Raw genomic sequence first — 15,753 nt, forward strand, 5'->3', positions numbered from 1 at the left:
AGAACAAGATGTTTCTCTTTCCCCAGACCAAGAGGCCTCCCCAGCAACATAACCCCTCCACCTTTCTCTCTCTCTCTCTCTCTCTCTCTCTCTCTCTCTCTCTCTCTCTCCCTCTCTCCTGCCTTACAGAGCTGGTTTCTGCTGCAGTGCCACTTGAAAGCGCTCCAAGCCTTCTGCAGTGCGTTGCAGCTTGTGCCTTGGTCTGAATTAAAACAACACCCCTCTAGCCACCCCCCCCCCCCACACACACACACACACACACACACACACACACACACACACCCTGGCTGGTTTGCTGTACCTGTGTGCAGATTTATGTTGATTTGTGTTGAAGGAAGGAGAACAGAGAGAGGGAGAATGAAAGGCAACAGAGGCCAGCAGTCACAGTCTAGGACATTTTAGTATCTGCAAAGAAGCACTTAAGTATTACTTGGTAATAAGTAAACACACTCACACACTCACACACACATACAAACACACACACACACACACACACACACGCTCAGTTGAAGAGAAAGTCACTGGCCTGTGGTAAGATGGTAACCACTATTTTCTCTCTCTGTCACTCCTTCTCTTCCCCTCTCCCCCCCCCCCCCCCCCCCTCCATCTCTCTCTCCCTCTCACACACACACACACACACACACACTCTCCTTCTCTGAGTGTGTCTCTCTCTCCCTGGAACAAACACAATCTAAAATTGGACATTAGGCTAGCTCCACAGAGCTAGAACTGTGGAGATTAAAAAAAAACAAAAACAGACCAGAGATAAGAGAACACACACACACAGACTTTATTAACGTGATTAACGACAAGTGTCTAAAGAAATCTCTCAGATAGGCAATAACTTAACTCTCCCCACTTAAGCTTGTGGGATAGCCAGGGCTTTCAAAGGTGACCGGGACATCAGAATCAATATGACAAAACACAATTAAACTCATATTGATTTCTAAGTTGTGGGTGATGATAGGCTAACCGGGGGGGGGGGGAGCGAGGGAAGGGGGAGAAAATAGCCTCACAATTTTTTTTCCGTCAGAAATAGCTGCATCATTTCGTTGCATTACCTGCAGCGGTGGCAGCAGCAGCTACAGGGTTTGCAGTGACCTCTGTTACCTCTGCTGCGGCGATCCGCAGCGGGTCTGATGGGAGATCAATAAGACAGGACGGCAGCCAATCAGATGGGCAGACCACACTGCGGCGTTACTCTTCAAAGCAATCATCTCTCCTCCACGCAAGGAACAAGACAAACCCCCCCTCAGAGTCTCATGTGGTCGATTCTTCCGAGACGTAGTTTTGCATTTCTGAGTGAGCGCCGTATCAGACGACGCATCCGTAAAACAATATGTAGCAGGACAGTTCTGCAACTCTAAGTGAAAGTGGGATGGATCCAAATGAAACGATGGATCCAAATGATGGGAGGGATGGGATGGGTGTAGGCCCCATGCAGGGCAGGGTGGACCAGTGCCATTATTCTAGATTGTGCTGAGTTGTAATGGAAATGCAGCATGCAGGAGTCTAGTGTCAACATGCTGAAAATGTAAATGTATAATTAGATTATTTGTAAAAGAGCTTATTTTCCAATTAGTTAAAGGGGTAGTCTGTAATTGGTACATCCTTATTTGGCATCCTTACATGTATAATTAAATTAATGATAGACATTTATAGTTAGAGAATTTTATAGTTCAATAATATATAATATATATAGACATGTATAGTTTATAGAATAAAAACTACAAATCATCACCTTCTTAAAATAATCACTTTTGAGGAAATGTATGTTTTTACCTAAATATCATATATTCTAGATTTAGTTCAGTTTATTCAGTTTTTGTCAAAACTTGAAAATATGACTTACGCCATTATTTTAAGGAGGAGACGAAATGCCTTAAGAGCTTAAGTCAATTGCCATCAGAACCCAAAATATAAGTTGGTTTTACTCCATTGTAAACAATGCAATTATAAACAAACCCTGTGTAGCTTCAAAACATGACGAAAACTATAATGTTGATCTCATAGATGGCCAGTCCTTGCGTCCATAGCTCTGTCTAGGAATTTGAAAGTGGTTACATGTATCCGCCCCGCCCCTCAGCTGTTAAGAGTTTGGAGGGGAGACCACTTTGTTGTTGTTTTAATTACAGATTGCAGCTTTAAGCTCTAAAGCTAATTAAATGAACGTGGAGGAGATAAGCCCTTATTGACCTGAGTGTAGCTAGGTTGCAGTCACCTATCATGGAGAGTTACCTTTGACCCAGTCTGCCTGTAGCCTCAGGACTGAGTTTAGATCACTGGTGATGGCTAAGTTAATGGTTACTGGAGGCTATGTGTACTATACTATGAATTACATAAGAATATTGCTAGATTTATTGAAGATCATTAAAAAAAAAGATCGACAATTCCATACATAAATATTCTACAGTGAAAGAATGTGCATTTGTGACAATATGTATTTGTCAATAATGAGTCTAGAGTTAGTGTGAGCTTTTATTCTAGTCTGCCATCTTATTATCAACAGAAGCCAGATCTTGTTTGAAACCACAACAATAAATAAATGATTTTTTTCTTTTGGCACACCGGGCCAGCAGAGTAGTATTATCTCTCTCTCAGAGGCAGTTGTCAGCTTCCATAAATACTCTGGGAGTCAACGACCGATTGGGATGGCTAGATTAGATTCTGTATCAGGCAGCAGGATGAATGTGATCATAGGGATACAACGAGGCATATCCATCACTGCAAAGATGCTTAAATTAGAATTGACCTGAAAAATAAGAAGGCTGATCCGCCAAGTCCATATTTGAAATTAAATGACATATGAAATGAAATAGGTGTTGGTGAATGATCTACAAATACGTCCTTGCACATACTAGTTAACGTATGTTTAGAACTGGTTATAATTACAGCAACTGCTGTAAAGTTGGCAATAACGGCAGTTATTGTCTCTTCACAATGAAATGAATGAGCAATTGATTGGCTAGATTGAAGCTTCCGTGTGCATGGTGGTCTCACATATAATGCGTCATCATTATGTCACGTGGTAATCCTCTGATCCTGGGACGGTGGGTGATGAGAAAGAATCGACCACCTACTGAAGACGTGACGAAAGCACATTTCCACCAATACTCAGCAAATAAAGTCGGCTCAACAAAGATTAAATAGTCTATCAAGGCTACTAGTTTCATTCATTCCATATCTCAATCAATCATATAGAAGAACTAATAGAAAAAAATGTCACCAAAACTTCATATTTCAAACGACTGAGGCGCTATGCGATTCCCCATGTGCTGTCCATGGTACCACCAGTAGCTGTCCATGGTCCCGATATCGTGATATATTCTCCGCCTGTCTTAACTGTAAGAAAAACAACCTTTCTGTTATAACGCCTGCTGTCTAACAATGTGCAAAAACACTAGGTGACATTTGACTCTCAGGCTCATCACAACTGGTTTATAAATCACTTTTTTTTGCCTTATATTTACACTGCAAAAGATGCGTCTATCATCTTTCTCATTCTAATGTGCAACATTCAAAGACAATTCGTGATTATATCACACATGTGTGAAGGGCGATATGATCTAAACTCAGCGACACCCACATAGCCTAATGAATTCAGCCGCTGCAATGCTTAAGCTTTGGTACTATCTGAATGACCATCCCTCCTTTGCTTTTGCTCCCGATTTGTAATTATTCCTTAGCTTTTTCAGTGCCACCCACGTGGTGTTGTCTGACCAGGTCCACTAACAGTGTCTTAGGGGGGGGAGGCGTGCCCCCTCCTCCTCCTCTCGATCAATGGGCCAGTTAAAACAGCCCGCGCATGGCTTTTTCAGCGAGTGCGCCTCGAGTATAAAAGGGGCAGGCTGTGCGCTTCAGATAGTGTGAGCGAGCCACGAGCCACCCCGCACCTGCACAGCTAACACACGCACACACACCCTACACTACACTCACCCACAACGCCTTCACCTCACAACACCGTCCCACCCCGGCCATCTACACTCTGCACCCCCCCTGTGTCTGTCCGGATGAGTTACTCGGTTGACACGATAGGGAGCCCCTTCAGGAGAATGGATACTAGGACCAGCTACGGCCGCTCCACCTCCACCGGCACCCCGTCCAGCGGTTTCCGCTCCCAGTCCTGGTCCAGGCAGAGCCCGGCCTCCACGATGACCAGCTCCTACAAGAGGAGCGTCCACATGCCCGTTACAGCCAATAGAGCCTACAGCTCCACGGTGCTCAGCTCCGGCGCCGACAGCGTTGATTACAGCCAGAACTCCCTGATGAACGGAGGAGACTACACTAAGCGCTCCAACGAGAAAGAGCAGCTGCAGGGACTGAACGACCGCTTCGCCGGCTACATCGACAAGGTGCACTACCTGGAGCAGCAGAACAAGCAGATTGAAGATGAGATCCAGGCGCTGCGGCAGAAGCAGGTGTCGCAGTCCCAGCTGGGCGACGTCTACGACCAGGAACTGCAGGAGCTGCGCTCCGCGCTGGAGCAGATCCACCACGACAAGGCTCAGATCCAGCTGGACACGGACCACATCGAGGAGGACATCCAGCGGGTGAGGGACCGCTTCGACGAGGAAGCCCGCATCAGGGAAGAGACGGAGGCGATCGTCCGGGCGCTGAAGAAGGACATGTGCGATTCGGAGCTGGTGAAGTCGGAGTTGGAGAAGAAAGCCCAGTCGCTGCAGGACGAGATCGCCTTCATCCGCAACAACCACGAGGAAGAGGTGAGCGACCTGTTCGCCCAGGTGCAGGCGTCGCAGGTGACCATGGAGAGGAAAGACTTCCAGAAGACGGACATCACCGAGGCGCTGCGGGAGATCCGCTCCCAGCTGGAAGGTCATTCCAACCAGAACCTGCAGCAGGTGGAGGACTGGTTCATGTGCCGGTACTCCAAGCTCACGGAGGCCGCCGAGCAGAACAAGGACGCTATCAAGTCCGCACGGGACGAGATCTCCGACTACCGCCGCCAGCTACAGTCCAAGACCGTGGAGTTGGAGTCCGTCCGGGGCACCAGGGAGTCTCTGGAGAGGCAGCTGAATGACATCGAGGACCGACACAACAGCGACCTGTCCAGCCTGCAGGTAAGAGACCCGCTATTGGGGATTTGTTATAAGTCTGGAAACTCTGATAAAGTGTTCTGTAAAGTTTTTATTCTTAGTTTTACTCATAGTGGAGTCATTAAATAATGTTTTTGTTTTATTTCATATTCATTTGTATGCAATGAATTCAGCTTTTATTTTTTTGTCGCAACAGGTTTGATTTGTTCTATCATATCGGTTTCTTTTAATCGTCTTGGTGTTAGTGACGCAGTTCCCTTTTGCCTGGTACTTTATCACAGAGAGACACACACCTGCATTGCGTCTCCGCATAATGTACTATTATATTATATTAGGTATATAGCCTAAACGTAAAGGTTTCTACTTTGAGCGTACTTATATTTTAACTAAGATGTGCGCAATGGTTCCTGTACGCATTATGGCGCATAGATAAATGGCACAGAGCTGACATCTTATGGGCACAGCGGATCAATCTCTCAGACTTGTCTAGACTAGAGCATTACAACCTGCGAAAATTGGTGCAGGCCAGGATGTTAAGAGTTAAGGGGAGACACAATGCAGCAGACGTTTTTTTTTCTTCTTTTTCATTGCTGAGTCAGAGACGCGGGTGGATGCGTTCATTGGCTGTGTCCTTGCATCACCCCACAGAAATGTCAAGGATGCTATTGAACAAGTGTAAATGGGGGGGGGGGGCTGCCCTTGAAACAACGCATTCAGCCACTCTAGAAAGGAACACTGCGTCAGAATACATTATTTCACAGAAGGACAACTAAGCTTTGGTGCAGGGAGGTCCGCAACATATCCACATTTAACTTAAACGAGTTAAATGCAATATAAAACATAAAACAGACAGAACAAAACATCACACTTTTCTTAACAGCACATCAACACTTTTAATTTAAATTCAAAGGGATGCTATATGCTTCACATGGACAGTAATCAATATGACATTGAAAGCATTTCAATCTTTCCCAGTATCCAAGTATATAGTAGACACACCAGCAGCTGTTTTTCATGAAAAACCCCCCAATTTTTTTTTCATAACTTCTGAAATGCTCCCAAAATATAGAACATGAATCATTTCAAAGTGTTCCATCTTAGCCCTCCCACTGAGAAGTATGTGTTTCCCTCACTCCAGGAAACCATCCACCAGCTGGACAATGAGCTGAAGGGCACCAAGTGGGAGATGGCACGTCATCTGCGCGAGTACCAGGACCTGCTCAATGTCAAGATGGCCCTTGACATCGAGATTGCGGCATACAGGTACAGATGCCTACAATGCAACGAAGAGGAATTACTCTTTAACATGGCAACCACACACACACACACACACACACACACACACACACACACACACACACACACACACACACTACAAAATAAAATGTAGGCTAAATATAAAAGTTTTGATTGATCGAAATCACTTTTTAATCATTGTATGGCTAATTTATTATAAAACTAAGATAGTATTTCAAAAATCTAATCAAATTGTATTTGGTCACGTACAACACATACCACATACTATAGTGATATGGTGAAACATTGTGAAATATAGTGGAAAAATGCATTCAAACAAACTATTAAAGCATGTAGGTATTTATTTACATAATTATCTTTTTCTACTACTCGTGCAGGAAACTCCTAGAGGGAGAAGAGACCCACTTCAGCACCTTCCCCTACCGCCAGGCCGTCACCTCCAAGAAGTCCAAATCCGAGGCTCCCAAGATGAAGGTCCAACACAAGTTCGTAGAGGAGATCATCGAGGAGACCACCAGGGTTGAGGATGAGGACAAGTCAGAGATGGACCTGGCCCTGGCTGACCTAGCCCAGGAGCTGTCTGCCGCCCTGGGAGAGGCAGGAGATGAGGGAGAGGATGAAGGAGAGGATGAGGGAGAAGAGGGCGGAGAAGAAGCAGAGGAAGAGGCAGCGGAGGAAGAGGTAGTGGCCGCCACCGAAGCCGCAGTAAGCTCCAGCGCACCCGCTGAGGAGGAAGAGGAGGAGGACAAAGAGGGCGGTGATGAGAATGAAGAGGGCGGAGAAGAGGGTGAGAAAGAAGAGGGTGAGAAAGAAGGAGAGGGTGAGGGTGAGAAGGGAGACGATGCGGAAGCAGCTGAAGAGGGAGAAGCAGAGGAAGAAGATGCAGGACAGGGAGAGGAGGAGGTTGAGGAGACCGTTCTGTGCAGTAAGGCCCCAGAATCCAAGGCCTCCCCTGACACAGAAAAGGCAGGAGAGAAAGAGGGAAGTGGAGCAGAGGAAGAGGCAGAGGCAGAGGGAGAGGAAGAGGAGGGTGGTGATAAGGATGAAGACGCAGGCAGTGTCAAAGAATCCAAAGATGAAGATGAGAAGCAAGACGAGGGCAAAAAGGAGGTAGAAAGTGAGAAAGATGAGAAGAAAGTAGAGGATGATAAAGCAGAGGACAAAGCAGACAAGGATACAGCGACTGTAGCCAAGACAGAGGCTCCTAAAACCGAGGCCCCCAAGGCAGAAGCTGCCAAACCTGAGGTCCAAAAAGCAGAGGCCCCCAAAACAGAGGCCCCTAAGCCTGAGTCCCCGAAACCTGCCTCCCCCAAATCTCTATCTCCTAAACCTAGCTCCCCCAAGTCTCTATCCCCCAAGCTTGGCTCCCCCAAGTCTGAATCCCCCAAGCTTGGCTCCCCCAAGTCTGAATCCCCCAAGCTTGGCTCCCCCAAGTCTGAATCCCCCAAGCTTGGCTCCCCCAAGTCTGAATCCCCCAAGGTTGGATCCCCAAAATCTGAATCCCCAAAACTTGGATCCCCAAAATCTGAAACCCCAAAACTTGGATCCCCCAAGTCTGAATCCCCCAAGCTTGGATCCCCAAAATCTGAAACCCCAAAACTTGGATCCCCTAAGTCTGAGTCCCCCAAGCTTGGCTCCCCAAAATCTGAATCTCCCAAGGCTGGCTCCCCCAAGTCAGAATCCCCCAAATTAGGATCCCCTAAAGCTGAGTCCCCAAAGAGTGAGACCCCCAAACCAGAGGCTCCCAAGACAGAAGCTCCCAAGGCCGCAGAGGAGAAATCAGACAAAAAGGAGGAAGAAAAGAAAGTCGAGAAGAAAGACGCAGCCATGAACGGAGACCTGGAGGTCGCAGACAAGGACACAAAGGACGAGGCTAAGAAAGAGACGGCAGATGACGTGAAGGACGTGATCTCCAATGGCGTAGACGAGAGCCCCACCAAGGAAGACCCCAAAGAGGACCCCAAAGATGACCCCAACCAGAAGGTAGTCATCACCAAGACAGTGGAGACCATCACCACCGGTGAGGACGGAGCCAAGCATGTCACCAAATCTGTCACAGTCACCGAGACCATGAAGGAAGTGGAAGCGGTGGAGAAGATAGTGGCCACCAAGAAGACAGAGAAGCAGTCCACCCAGGTCATCAAGCAGGTGACCGAGGCCGAGTGAAACAACGCTTTCCAACTCCCAACCAACCCCCTCCCGCCCGCCCCCCCCCCCCCCCCCCCCCCACCGAGGAGGCCCAGAGACATGGAGACATGACAGCAAGCGATCGAACCCAGAACTACCATAACAAAGAAGTCATACAGCTAGAGCGACGTAATAAACGATAACCACTCTCGATACATATGAAAAATAAATAAGCATAGAGAGAAGCCATAATGACAAAAGCTAAACATTTTCCAAAATGCATGTTGAGTGAAAGCTTTAAAAAAAAAAAAAAAAACGGGGGCTTTGCTGCAGATGCGGTCAGGATTAACGGGAACAGGATGTAAGATTCTCTGTTTATCTCCTTTATGTCTTTCTTCTGCAGTTCACCGGTGAGGGCTCACGGGTGGGGGGGGGGGTGTGTCTGCATGCAAGCTCAGGGGGCGCGGGGGGAGGAGTCCCTTCCTCTCTAATCTGTATGTACGTATGTATGGGATTTACGGAAGAGGTATACAGTGTGCACAGTTTAGATGTGTCTGAGTGAAAGCGAGGTTTGGTGCGTCCGGGGGGGGGATGGGTGGGTTTGGTGCACTTTAGAGACACGTGATGAAAAGAAGTAGCCTTATTACTTTTTATGTGAAGATACCAACTGAGCCAAATAATGTACAGAATACAGAATTACTAACAACGAGACAGTCCAGAGAGTGATGATGAGAGAGTGATGGCTAAACGAGGTCATGGTCATAATTACATACGACTACGCAACTAGAGCATAAAGAACTCCGAGCCTTAAACATGCTTTTTATCAGTGTCTATTATGTTTACTTTACTGAGTGCAATTGAAAAAAATAACCATGTACGTAAATGCGCACACATACATTATTGTATGCATAGGACTTGAACTTGAATTTAACCCTGACTTACAGTAATTGAGGTGCTACTACAGTTTGCAATCTCCTATGTCTTTCCCTCATCATGAACGATTTCCCAGCAGTATTTGCTCAATAAATGTCATACTAAAATTCCAAAAACCTGGTTGTGGTGTTGTTGTGTTGTTGATAATGTTCATGTGTTTGTTTGTGTGTGTATAGCTTGTGTAAGTTCACCACAGTGTGAACGTAGTAGTCTACTTACCACAGCCTCGTTTTCTTGTGTAGGGAAGAGATGATATTCCTAATTGTAGTCCAACACTGTACACTTGTAGTCCAACTTAGTACAACACTGATTTTCTGAGCTTAGAATGATAATTTTGAACATAGCATTTTTTACATACATACATTATACACAATCACACATCAAGACTGTACAGCCATCTAATAGTATAACCCTTAAACACACATATTAACAAGCTGTCTAATATATACATCTCATAATTAGATATTTTAATGCACTAAATCTTTAGATACTTTCACGCACTCCACCCATGCAATAATCTGCTTCACTCAAACATGTCACTCACTCACTGTGGAGAAAAATAAGAAAATTCTGATAATAGACATGTAGATAAAATGGCTGATCTGAAAGATTTATAGCAACGCCATGTCATTTAGTAATGTCCCAATTATATTTCAGAGAACGATTCGACACTACAAAGTATCATAGTAGTATTAGTCATGCTAAGTATCTATGACAACCATATCAGGAGATTCATCTCCATGGGGCCTGCAGGTAAACAACTATACTTCTAGCTTCAGAAAAAATTGTTAGAAATGGTAGAAGAGAGACACTCATAGCACAGGTCAGGTTTTGTACTCGTTCCTCAAAAACAGTGAGAAACCCCTTTTTCTGACTTGGTTGCTTAGGTTACGTTCCTGCATCACATTACAACCGCTACGTCCTTGTTGACATGATGAAGCCGTCCTGTACTGGTGCAGCACTGCCGCTGCTCGTCCTCACACGACCTAGGGGACGACTACACCTCCCCCACATGGCCTGTAGGTCACTCACACACACACACACACACACACACACACACACACAGCTCTCCCATAATACACACACACAGCTCTCCCATAATACACACACACACACACACACATACACACATACACATACACACACGCATACACACACACACACACACACATACACACACACACATACACACATACACACACACACACGCATACACACATACACACACGCATACACACACACATACACACACACACACACACACATACACACACGTGCTTCCAGAGGCTTCCGCCCTCCCCTACAGTATATACTACACAGAAGTGGGCGAGAACGTGACGTGGCCGACCGCCTCTGTTGTGCCAATAAACCCACACAATAACTCCAACGCCTCCGCAATGCAGAGAAGTCTACTTTATTTATTTATTTAGTTTTTCCTTTATTTTTGTCGAGGGAGTTGGGAGGTGGTGGTGGGAGGGGGTGGGAGGGGGTGGGAGATGTGGGGGTGGGAGGGGGGGGGATCGGGGCGCGTCGTCATCGTCATTACTTTTATGTCGTTGCGGCAGTTGCGTAATGAGGTTATTTGTTAACGAGGCGCCGCATATTACCCAGCCCGAGTATATTATGTTGAGTGGAAAGAGTGTCTAGCTCACGCTCTCTCCCCGGTGCTGTGTAGCTCCTGACTCTGCTGACGACCACAGAGCCCGTCCCGTCGAGGGGTTCCTAACTCAGCATTCAGATGGTCTGCCCTGCTGAAGCAAGCGTCTCTGTTTGCCAAGCATCATAAAACCTTCCCCCCCCCAAAGTCACTCTCTCTCTCTCTCTCCGTCTCTGGGGTAAATCGAAACCTCAGGGCTGACGGCAGGCAGATGCTACGGCGCTCAGGCTGCGTGCGAGGCTATAACAGCGCCAATCAGTGTCTGAGGCCCCTCCGGCATCAGCCTGTCAGTGTCAGACCCTGAGGAGACCTGAGCTGCATAGCTGATGTCGGTGCCCCTGAGCTGGACCGGCCAAGGTGATCACGACACCACACCCCCCCCTGGAGGAGAGGAGGCAGCAGGAGAGGAACGGCCGCTGTCGCCGTGTCCTGATGATATCCTGCACGGCCTGAATACTAAATAGAGGAATATGAAGCCTACGTAAATGGACGGCTATGTGTGTGTGTGTGTGTGTGTGTGTGTATATATATATTATGGGAGATCTGTGTATGTGTGTGTGTGTGTGTGTGTGTGTGTCTGTGTCTGTGTCTGTGTGTGTGTGTATATTATGGGAGATCTGTGTATGTGTGTGTGTGTGTGTGTGTGTGTGTGTGTGTGTGTGTGTGTGTGTGTGTGTGTGTGTGTGTATGTGGGAGATCTGTGTGAGTGTGTGTGTATGTGTCCGTGCGTGTCTGTATCCGTGCATGCATGCATGAGTGGCACATGCATGCGCGTCCGTGTGTCTGTGTGTGTATGTGTCTGTGTGTGTGTGTGTGTGTGTGTGTGTGTGTGTGTGTGGCCGACCTATGAACCTATGACTCGCGGCTTATGAACCGATGGCTGAACTATGAACCTATGACTGATCCTATGATCCTATCATCCTATGATCTGCCAACTGCCAGTCCTATGATCAGTCCTACAATATTATAGTCCTAAAGGGACTAATAAGATGGATGATAGTCATAAGATGGATGGTTTAGTCATAAGATGGATGATAGTCATAAGATGGATGATAGTCATAAGATGGATGGCTCATCTACCAGATCTTATCCAGCCTGGCACTGATATATGAGGTTGCAGTAGTGTTTTGGTGTCTGGAAGATATTCAATTGAATTGAGTATTTGATCAACTTTTTTTTTCTTCTTTTTTCTAATCATTCATTTTGAATCAATGTTCTTTACATAATGACTGGGTTTTTTAACCCCTTCTCGTTACAATATATAATACATTTTACATGATATCTGTATGTCAATCTGATTTCTGCAAGGTAAAAATAGTCAGACCAGGAGAATTAATGAGATTTAATAGAGAGATGTAATGTCATAATATATCAACTAATCTCCAATTTACAAGAAGACAAAATACCATGATTTTAAACATAGTTTGTTTTATTTTGAATAGTCAAGCTCAAGTCAAGTTCCATTGAAGACAACATAATTAATGACACAATCTGTTTGATGTTCAATAGTATTTATTTAACCTTCCAAAACTCACACTCTCACAGACTTGCACACAGGCCCAGCTCTCTCACGCTCTCTCATACACACACTCAGTGTTGTGTGACCAGACGTTTATTGAATAATTTCAGGATCTTTGCAAGCAATTAACCTTTTGATTTGATGCAGAACCGCACTCTAATAATCTTGTAGTATTGAGCACTGTGTTAACAAGCACACTTGAGAAGTTACAGTAATGTAGGATATCTCTACTGTTGGTTGAGGTGTGATTAGACAGTCTGTATCTCGCTACAATCTACTTCTTAGCCTTTGGTTTCTCAGATTCATCTTTCTTCTTCTCCTCTGCAGGTTTCTCAGTCTTCACCTCCTTGGGCGCCTCTTTCTCATCCTTCTCTTCTTTGGTATCTGCTTTCTCGTCTTTTTTCTCCTCACTTTTCACTTCGGCCTCTTGCTCTACCTCTTTTTCACCCTCCTTTTCCTCTTCTCCTCCCTCTTTCTCTCCTTCCACCTCTGCCTCTCCTTCCTTCTCCTCAGTCTCCCCACCCTCTCCTTCCTTCTCTTCCTCCTTCTCTCCCTCTTCCTCAGCGGTTTCTTCCTTCTGCTCGGCCTCATCACCACCTAAGCCAAAAGAGGAAATCATCCATCTTGTTAGATGTTAATTGTGTTACAGAAATATCAACAATTAATCATTCATGCAATGTGCTGAAACAAGGGAGACTATTTCCGGAGAAAACATCTATCTACTAACCTTCTTCTTCTACTTTAGCATCCTCTCCACCTTCCTCTTTCTCCTCGGTCTCTCCCTCTCCTCCTTCATCAGCCTTGTCCTCTCCCTCCTCCTCCTCTTCCTCCTCCTTCTCTTCCTCCTTCTTCTCCTCCTCTCCTTCTTCCTCCTCCTTCTCCTCTCCCTCCTCTCCCTTCTCCTCCTCTTCCTCCTTTCCCTCTTCCTCTTCCTCTACGTCCTCGTCCTGTGGGGGTTGGCTGGCCTCATCCCGGTGGACCCGACTGGCGGAGATGATGTCATCTCCGGTGGCGAAGGAGGAGAGCAGGCGTGCGGTCATCAGGTAAGGCGACCCGGAGCTCAGGCTGGGCGGCATGGAGTACATGGACCGGCCATAAGAGGGCGCCGCTGACAGGGTGTGGGAGTACATGCTGGACATGCTGGACATGCCCCCCATGTTGCCCCCCACGTTGAAGCGACACTCCTCCCCCTCCAGCAGCTTCCTGTTGAGGTAGAGAGGACCATGGGAAATATTATGACAGTGTTGTTACGAACGCTTTCGAGTGAAAAGGAGAGAATGTTTTAGGCAGAAAAATGACGTAGGGACTGCTGTGACTAACCTAACCTATGTTTATGTTTATTTTTATTTGTAAAGGGACAATGCATATTAATGACCATTAAATAACGTAAATACGCCAGATTTAGCCAGAAGGCTAATTTTCATCCATAGTCCCTCGCCAGTTATAAAAAGGCTTCGAACCCAGCAAAAGGCTTTGAACCTAGCATCTACAACCTTTAAAGGCGCCCTTAGCACTCCAAGGAAATAACGACTGAAGTCAAGGTTACTTCAAATGTAATTCTTACATTACTATAATCGTCATGTTATGTTTGTTTAGGCTTCGTTAAACACGATAACTGTGGTCTCTTGGGTTCTACCTGTAGGCAGCGATCTCAATGTCCAGGGCCATCTTGACGTTGAGCAGGTCCTGGTATTCCTTGAGGTAGCGACCCATCTCCTGCTTGGTGCCCCTTAGCTCACCCTCCAGGTCGCCGATTGTGTCCTACGAGGAAGGGTGAGAAGGGTTAGAAGGGTTAGAAGGGTTAGAAGGGTTAGGGTAAGTTAGTTAGAGTCATCCACAGAACATTAGGAATACAACTGTTGCTGACACAACTGTGAAACTATTTTGTGTCACCAAATACAAAAATGGAGGAAAAAAAGGAATTCAATGCAATGCATTTTTTGACTTTTAGAGTCTTTAAGGAGGTTTATCCATAACTTATTTAGTAATTTATCAATTTGTGTTTGCTAATCAGTTTATAACCATGCAATACATTATGAATTGTAAAACAAATAGTTAATAAACATTAATAAGTAATAAGCATGTAATAAACCCGCAGTACCACCACTGACCTGCATGGCGGAGATCTCGGCGCTCTGCTTGTCCTCCATGTCGTGCAGCTGTTTCTCCAGGGACTGGTTGAGGCCCCTGCAGGCGTCGATCTCCAGCAGGCGGCCCTGGAGCTGGCGCCGGTACTCCCCCACCTCGTCCCTGGAGTTCTTGACGGCGTCGCTGTGCTGCGCCACGCTCTCCGACAGCGAGCCCACCTTCCCGCGGAACCACTCCTCGGCCGACTGCATGTTCCTGGCCGCCAGCCTCTCGTACTGGGACCGGATGTCCCTCAGCGCGCCGGAGAGGTCCGGGGCGGCGTTCTCCGTCTCCACGCACACCTGGGCCCCCAGCTGAGCCTGGGCCTGGAGTTCGGCCACCTCCCCCTCGTGGAGCCTCTTCAGGAAGGCCAGCTCGTCCAGCAGGGTCTCCACCCTCTTCTCCAGCTCGGCCCTGGCCAGGGCGGCCTGGTCGGCCCCGCGGCGCGCCTCCAGCAGCCTGCCCTCCGCGTCCTCCCTCGCCAGCACCTCCTCCTCGTAGCGGGCCTGCAGGGCGCTCAGCGCCTGCTCCAGACGCTCCCTCTGGCCCAGCAGCCCCTGCTGGTCGGCCCGCGCCTCCTCCACAGCCGCCCTCAGGGCCCGCGCCTCCTGCTCGTAGAGCGCCCGCAGGCGGGACGGCTCGGCGTGCTTCTGCCTCAGCAGCACCAGCTCGGCCTCCAGCGCGCGGTTCTGCTGCTCCAGCTCCCGCACGCGCTCGATGAACCCGGCGAAGCGGTCGTTGAGGTCCTGCAGCTGCACCCGCTCCTGGGTGCGCACCGTGCGGAACTCGGAGCTCACCTGGGCCGCCTGGCTCAGCTCCAGGTCCACGTGGGAGTGGGAGGTGGAAGAGGGGAAGGAGGAGGAGTGGGAGGAGGAGGTGGAGGAGTGCAGCGTCCGGCCGGGAGACGAGGAGTACTGCAGGCGGGAGGTCACGGAGGAGGAGAGGGGGGAGGCGTGGGAGGAGTAGGCCGAGCGGGACCTCCCCCTGGACACTGACCTCTGGGGGGTGCCCTCCACATACCAGCGGCGGTAGGAGGAGGACGGGGTGGAGAAGTAGGGGTCAAAGCCGATGCTACTCAT

General features: G+C 47.6%; 2 protein-coding genes across 2 annotated transcripts; one reads left to right on the forward strand and one right to left on the reverse strand.

Annotated features, from left to right (window-relative positions):
• Positions 1–4,010: 4,010 nt before the first annotated feature.
• Positions 4,011–8,477, forward strand: nefma (neurofilament medium chain a; the record flags this gene model as incomplete). Its single annotated transcript, XM_080528190.1, has 4 exons — positions 4,011–5,078; positions 6,193–6,317; positions 6,689–7,790; positions 7,926–8,477. 4 exons carry the CDS (start codon positions 4,011–4,013, stop codon positions 8,475–8,477), a joined length of 2,847 nt encoding a protein of 948 aa, XP_080384316.1.
• Positions 8,478–12,821: 4,344 nt separating this feature from the next.
• On the reverse strand, positions 12,822–15,753 carry nefla (neurofilament light chain a; the record flags this gene model as incomplete). Its single annotated transcript, XM_080529678.1, has 4 exons — positions 12,822–12,983; positions 13,318–13,750; positions 14,184–14,308; positions 14,659–15,753. The coding sequence occupies 4 exons, from the start codon at positions 15,751–15,753 to the stop codon at positions 12,822–12,824; spliced, it is 1,815 nt and encodes a 604-aa protein (XP_080385804.1).

This window comes from Nansenia antarctica (assembly GCF_963989245.1).
Source record: "Nansenia antarctica genome assembly, chromosome: 4".
In the NCBI taxonomy this organism is placed as follows: domain Eukaryota; kingdom Metazoa; phylum Chordata; class Actinopteri; order Argentiniformes; family Microstomatidae; genus Nansenia; species Nansenia antarctica.